Consider the following 7733-nt stretch of genomic DNA (forward strand, 5'->3'; position numbering starts at 1 on the left):
CCTAGTGTTTCTGTGATTCTGTGATTTTTGGCTTCTCTAGATTTCTGTCCTCTGGGACATGATCCTGTATTCCCTTATATTCCTAGCGGTTACAGAAGTGTAAACACAGGTCTCTGATTCAACAAACGATATCAAGAGACAGAGCCACTGTGATAGAGAGTAAAGGGTCTACTATTATCAGCATACTGGAATTCAAAGTTTTCCTTCTGTCTTCTGAACTATATGACAATAGTCCCAGATTTTCAGCTTTGCAGAAAAAAGACAAAGTGCTGTTGATGCAGGACCTCTATGAAAAAAAAAAAGCACTTTCTCCTCTCTAGAAGCCACTGTTTCACCACAATGGGGAAGAGGGATTAAAGACAAGACCTAAAGATCAAAGTTATTTTTTTATGTCCCTGAATTCTTATCAGTCACTGGATAGTCAGTTCTGTAACAACATTTAGGACCTCAGAAAACTGTGCAGAAAAACACCCAGAACGCTGCATGATGCTTATTATACCATCTTAGACTGGCCTCGAAGTCCTCTTAGCTACTTTTCAAATTTAATTTTAGGTGATGGCAAATTAGATCACTAACCTTATTTAACAAGTGAAGCAGTGCTTCTCTCATACAGTCATGCCTCATGTAAAAGCTTATTATTGCCAGGTTAGTGCCATAACTATGTAAATAGAACAAGCACTCTTGATAGTAGCTGTTGTGTTGAATCTTCCCCTCACACATCATCTCCAGAGACAGACTTCTCGTTCTCAGTGTTGCTTCAAGTTCTCTCAATGTGGCAAAGTAATCATCATCCTGCCATTAAAACAGAGAATCAATGATGAGTGATGAGTAAGAAGAAAATTTGCTTTTCAGTTAGATCTTGTTGCTCAGCCCTGAAGCATTTCTGTCATTGCTGGTTTTAAAATAGATACCGCTTTAGAGGTGTGAGAATCCAGTAATGCTTTTTATAAGCACTAGCCTGGAATCCGGCTATCAACGGAGGTGCTGAATGTTGCTGTAGCTAGCATGGCTGTTTCCAGGGGCAGACAGGAGGCTTGTTTATTTAAACACAATTCCACTGTCAACAGCTACTTCAAGAACCTAGTTCAAACAGGCTTTTTTATTCTCCTAAAATATGTACTACTAAGAGGTCTTTCATCATTATGATTCTGCAGCTAGTACTAAAAGTCATTTTTTGGTACCTAATCAGAACTTCCAGAGCTAATCCCAAACCATGAATAGTGCTTTTTGACAAGGAAAGAAGACTGGCATAGCATTTGTAAATTCCCCCTTCAATTCCTGCAAAGTTATCAGAGTTTCAGTAGAAAAATGGCATCACCGCAGCATCGCAATATATTGTTAGATTGAGTTTATTTCCTCAGACTGTAGTAATACCATGTTAACCAGTACAGCTTCTTTCCCCTCCACTAAGCATGCCCCAAATTACTATAAAATGCAATGATCTGCTGCTCAGTCACCAATTCGCTGTGATGAAACAGCTAACAAACTTCTCAACAATATTCGGTTTGCAATATGCAATCATGACAAAAGAAGGAAAAAAACTAACACCTGATATTGTAACATGCATCGCTTTAAGATGTGTATTAAAACATTACTTGGCTTTGCTATAGCCCTTCAGAGCAGACAGAACAGAAGACTCTTACTGCAATGAGTATGGGCTTCACTGTGGACTCCAGGTACTGTATCACATCCTGGACCAGCCTTGAACCATGGTTCAGCTGGTTTAGATCCATAGGTGGCTTTAAACATCGGTTAAACTTCTCTCTTGCTGAACTTAAATTTCCAGCTTTAAGACAAGCCATGCCCCAGGCATGCCATGCTCCGCCTGGATCCAACCCAGATTTTGTAGACACCTAAAATCAAAATTGTTTGTTAATATTGCAACACAGTCACAGTAGAGAAAACAGGAAAAGTGGCTTATCACGCAGTCTGTGATTGTGACCTTCCGCTTCCTAGAGCACATTTCCTGTTAAAAACAAAACAAAACATGAAAAGTGTTGATTATTTCTGTATTACTGGCACAAAATGCCAACTACCAAAACACCCATAATCTCCAAATGTGGAAGTGCTTTTTATTTTGCAAGTTTAAGCAGCTATTTATCTGCAAAATTTGAAGTTCAGCAGTTTGAAAACTCATGCCATTTTTACATCCACTTTTCTAAAGCAGATGATTTTTACAGAGCAGAATTCATCAGGTTTGTGGTTTAAAAAACAGCAACAAAAGATGCTTCATGAACCACCAGGAAATTTTTTATTTCACATAGAATCATAGAATCTTTGGATGGGAAGGGATCTTTTAAGGTCATCTAGTCCAAACCCCCTGCAGTGAGCAGGGACATCTTCAACTAGATCAGGTTGCTCTGAGCCCTGGCAAGCCTAACCTTGAATGTTTCCAGGGGTGGGGCATCTACCACCTCTCTGGGCAACCTGTGCCAGTGTTTCACCACCCTCATGGTAAAAAATTTCTTCCTTGTATCTGATCCTTTCAATCAGTCGAAATCTGATCAAATTTATTCCTGATTTTCTTTAGTAGACCAGCTGCCTTTAAACATGGGCTGTTTTTATTCAAATAGGTAATCTATTCCTCCTATTTATTACCCCTTAAAAATCCTAATCCTGTTTGTAATACCATAATTCTGTTCTTAAACTGCAACACCATAAAACAGAGCTTATAAAATCCTGGGAGCAGGAGCAAGACAGAAGATGACAAACCATACCAGATGACCTCTGATAGGCATATTTGCCACCATTGCTGATTTCCAAGTAAATGATTGGGAAAGGTGCATTACTAGTATCTGCCATGGGTTTACAGACAAATGAAAACAAACATACAAGCTTCAGATAAATTCCTGCTACAAAGGATGTCTCAGCCCTTTTACTGGATGCAAGATTCCTCCATTTAATGACTTTCTTGCAGTTAGTCCATTCCAATTTTAATTGTACTGGGAGATAAGGCCCCTACCCTTCCATTCAGTGGCCTGCCCCACAGCCGAAGGAATTTCTTTCTCAGAACTTTTTTACAGTGTTCAGAAAATTAATTCTTCCTTGTTTAAAAAACTTAATCCCAGTTTGTAACTGTTTAAATACTGTCCATTTCACACATTGCATCCGTCTGAACTCGGGAGAGGAAAAAACCAAAAGCCACTACAGAAGCATTATTAACACTGACATCCCTCCATTGTCATTACCTCTATAGCTAGTTGGTAGTACTCTGCTTCCAGAAGCCGATTTCTTAATCTTGTTACTGCTGCAGGGAGAAGAATCTGATCCAGAGATGGTATGGGACGGTAGGCAGCAGCAACCAAAATATTCAACACATCCACTTTGCTGATGTAGCTAGGAGAAAACAAAGAGGTTAAAAAAACACATACACTTACACTATTATCATACACTTAAAGAACTTTATGTCAAAGACAACTCTTAGAACAGTGGTTCCTAATCACCGGTACACCAGGTTTCTCCATCCATCATACCATCCTATTCAGACTACTTTTTATTGGGTTTTTTAACATGTTCAGTGGAACACTGGCAGACGCTGATTGCAGACACCTATTATTATATATTACCAAATCAAAATAATACATGTTAAATTTATATTTTACATGTGCCACCTTAAGCTCTGTAGGTCAGAACCTGAGGAGAGTGTAAAACACTCATTCTCAGGAAGCGCAGGTTCAAAATCCTATATTGAAATCCAGATTGAAAGCAGATATACAATATCAGAAGTAAAAAATTTACCCCAGTCTTGTGAATTATTTCTCCCTACTCTGAGAGTTTTCTCAGTAATTATTATGTAGTCATATTACTTGAATTTCTATTATTTGAACTCTTACATTATGAACTTCTTGTTTAAAATGTCCACAGTACAATCACTAAACAACTCTCCCAGCCTCCACTCCCCAGTAAAAAAGGATAATGGTCTTGACAATACCTCAATACATCCTAGTGAATATCTGATAAATCACCTGTCACAGAGAGCTAGATCTTGGCTCCTTCCAGCTTTTACAAACATCATTTTGGCACTGAAGAGCAATTGTTTCATGATGTCCATAAGGAGACCAGCATCCACCTCAGGATTAGTGAGCCCTTGGGACAACTTGCAGCAGTGCTCTATCAGTTGGTGGCCACACACTATGCTGTCGCTGTGTAGGCTAAGGATGGCAATGCACAAGGAAGAGCTGGGAGCCTAGCGATTCAAGGAAAGACAGAAAAACACGGGTATTAAGGTAGCTCACCAGGAAACTGCTTATATTGGACTCCCTTTCTCCAGACCTCACCTGTTCATAATAAAATTCACTGCGTACAATTTCATTCTCCTCTTCGTTCAGGGAAAAAATCCATTCAAGCTCAGTCACCTGGGGTATTCGCACCACTGTGGAATATTCATTATTAGAAGTTTCTGCAGCCAAAAGAAAACACCACGTAGAATCATTGTACAAGATTCCATAAACCTGGCTAAGGACACATAATGCAGAGTAACTCTTATACACTCATAAAACAGTTATTTGTAATCCTCTCATTGTGCCACTTCCTGTCAGTACCACATGTCCAGCACACAGATTACAGAAACATTTCCATGCCTTAGCAGGCTGCCAAATGGTACCTAAACTTACTCTCACTGTTACCAACACCCTGTCACCAAAAACTGGCTCAGTAACATGTCTTCAAATGATTATGCAACTCTCATCCTACTGGACATCAAGCATAGCAACCTCCCCTCTTTAGCCTTCCCTCAGGCAAGTTATTCAATATTTCTGAGCAGGAGGGAAGTGGAAATATGAGAGCTGTGAGTTACAGCTAAAAAGGGTAACTGAAGAATCAGTTGTAAAAGGAAGGGTAAACTGACTTAACTGCCTGTATCTTCTTTTTAGAATTCAGGTTACTTGAACATATAGTCCAGCAGCTTTATGACAAAAGATTGTGAGAAGATGAGCTAATTCCTTACATTAAGTTTTCATATGAAAGAGTACTGCAGAAAACTGGAATTTTGATCAGTTGATTCAGGAAATTTAATTTCTGTGAAAAGTGTTTTTCTTTCCTCCAGATTAGGGAAATTTCTGTTTTGAAATAAGTAACCCAGAATAGCTACAAATCACATACTGTCTGTTATCTGAGTGCAGCTGAGAATGCACAAGCCCCCTGATGCTCAAGCTTGTGCTTGTGGTTCCTGGCAGAAAAACAATGGCCAATCTCACAATGCTAAGAAATAGAGAATAATGCTAATTTGCTACTATTTCCCCTGATCAACTTCCTCTTCTCCCTGGAAAAACTTAAAAAAAAAAAGTCTCAAAATTCACTGTTCTAGGTTTTACCGAAGGACTGTTAGACTGTTGAGTAACTCTAAAATTGTACGATGAATTAAAAAAAGAAAAAAATAAAAACGCCATTTTGAAATTGAACTGGAATAATTACAATAAACCAGACGTGAAAACATTTGATAAGCCCTCTTCACAGTCTCATCAGATAAGTTAGAAAAGCAGAACAAAACACTTTCCCTCTTAAATATGAGATTTCCATACTGTTCTTATTTGCTACTACTGAATCATATGGGCCCAGTGATGTAGAGCAATGCTGTAGGCAAAGAGAAAGATCTAACCAGAAGCAGCAGCTCAGAAACTACATTTCAGCTGTTTCAGTCTGGTACCAAAGGTAACAGTAAAGCAACCTTCTGCCAACAGCAAAAAAAAAAAAAAAAAAAAAAAAAAAGAAGCTGTGTCCAGCTCTGGAGCCCTCAGCACAGGAAAGACATGGACCTGTTGGAGGAGGGACCAGAGTAGGCCACAAAAATGACCAGAGGGATGGAACACCTCTCCTAGGAGGACAGGCTGAGAGAGTTGGGGTTGTTCAGCCTGGAGAAGAGAAGGCTCTGGGGAGACGGTATTGTGGCCTTCCAGTACTTAAAGGGGCTTCTAAGAAAGATGGGAACAGACTTTTTAGCAGGGCCTGTAGCGACAGGACAAGGGGTAATGGTTTTAAACTAGAAGAGGGTAGATTTAGACTAGATAGAAGGAAGAAATTTTTCACCATGAGGCTGGGGAAGCATTGACACAGGTTGCCCAGAGAGGTGGTAGATGCCCCATCCCTGGAAACATTCCAGGTCAGGTTGGACGGGGCTCTGAGCAACCTGATCTACTTGAAGATGTCCCTGCGCATTGCAGGGGGGTTGGACTAGGTGACTTTCAAGGGTCCCTTCCAACCCAAAGATTCTACGATTCCAAGTAAGGAAAAATTCTCATTTGTTTTGTAGCACAAATGCAAATTTTGCACCATGTTTCACATTACTGCTATTAAGCACTTCAGTAACTGTGTTTTGGTCTGCCAGAATTTCATGCCAGTGTAGGAAAATTTTGCAGAATCACTTCAAACACCAGACTAAGCAACAAAGAGTAAATACCTTCTGAGGAAAAATGACAGAGGAAAAAGAAAGAGTCAACTAAATTTTATTATTCCTGAAGTGTTATGATGTTAGATGTCGAAATTGAGGCACTGAAGATAAATTACTAGTCTGTATTGCACAACTAGTAAAGGAGATGGAACTCAGGACCCAGGGGCCTCATCCTATGCTACCTTCAGCCAGCATGGGATATCAAACACCACAGCACACTGCAAGTGGTATTCAGAGTTGTACTATTATGGTTTGTAAAAAGAGGGTCACTCAGCACAGCCCTGTAGTGGGCTAATTAATTTCTACTCATACCACAGTCTCTCACTGACTGTTTCTAGCATGCAAAGTGTATTCTCCAACTCTTGATTTTCAGTTCCTTCCTTTAACCCCCATCCAGTACATTCAATATTGGCTCAGACACCTCCTCTAAATCTCAATTTCCATTCACAGAAGTTTGGAATGCTCAATTTCACCCTGCACATCCAAAAACCATTAGTGATATTTTGTAAATGAAGTTTTGATCACAGATCAGCTGCAACTAGATGTATCAGCTTTCTATCTCTAACTCTGCTGCTAATCAGGCACTTTAAAAAAATTGAAGTTTAACATTACTCCATTCCTTACCTTCCACTTGGTCCTGATCTTCTTTTCTGCTGTAATAAAATGACAGAATGAAACATCATGCCTACTCCAGTGAGGAAAACATAGGTTTTAAAAGAGAGATCAATATGGCTAGCTTCTGCAGAACACTATCTTGTAATAATCCAACATCTCTCTCCCTCTACCCTCTCTGACTCATTGCCCCGCCCCTACCCCCTGCTGTCTGGAAATCTAAGATCCTGCCTCTGCATTGTTGTATTTCAGCTACACTAAGTACTTAAGTTCTTATAACCCTCCGTGGGAATAGTCCTGTTGTAAGCATCATAAAAAAGCAGACACTGAGAACAAGAAGAACTGCCCAGTATCAGAATATGTCAGAGCTAAAACGAAGTTTTTGGCATCCAGGTCTCTGCCCTTAAGATTTAGTTGGTTTTGATACACAAATAGGGTGAGTATAAAAACCCCAGACACTTAAGCAATTAAAACATGACAGGTGGCATTCAAGCTCATTGCTAGGCTCTGCTGACCTAATCTGGCAGTGCAAGCAACCATTCTGACGCAAATTGGTTTAGCTAGAGGTGACTGCATGTTTTTTCAGAGGTTCCTTTTCAGATCTGCACAGCATTCCTCTTTTCCTAGCAAGCCTGCTGATACTGCTGCAGCAGATACTGCTATCTGCAGGCTTGCTAGGAAAAGAGGAAATGCAGCCAAAAGCGCAGATGGAAAGAGTGAGGTTTACTCTATGGGA

At 39.9% G+C, this 7733-nt stretch overlaps 1 protein-coding gene across 1 annotated transcript in view; it reads right to left on the reverse strand.

Annotated features, from left to right (window-relative positions):
* Positions 1-576: 576 nt before the first annotated feature.
* ZFYVE26 (zinc finger, FYVE domain containing 26) overlaps positions 577-7733 on the reverse strand; it is a gene marked incomplete at its 3' end in the record, with an annotated part of 40780 nt that continues 33623 nt past the window's right edge. The window contains exons 29-34 of the mRNA XM_010287960.1: positions 7010-7038; positions 4278-4399; positions 3966-4186; positions 3189-3336; positions 1644-1853; positions 577-792 (exon numbers count right to left, since the gene is read on the reverse strand). Of these exons, the coding sequence (XP_010286262.1) occupies positions 577-792; positions 1644-1853; positions 3189-3336; positions 3966-4186; positions 4278-4399; positions 7010-7038 (946 nt within the window). The remainder of the gene's footprint in view (positions 793-1643; positions 1854-3188; positions 3337-3965; positions 4187-4277; positions 4400-7009; positions 7039-7733) is intronic.

This window comes from Phaethon lepturus, unplaced genomic scaffold (genome assembly GCF_000687285.1).
Source record: "Phaethon lepturus isolate BGI_N335 unplaced genomic scaffold, ASM68728v1 scaffold50825, whole genome shotgun sequence".
In the NCBI taxonomy this organism is placed as follows: domain Eukaryota; kingdom Metazoa; phylum Chordata; class Aves; order Phaethontiformes; family Phaethontidae; genus Phaethon; species Phaethon lepturus.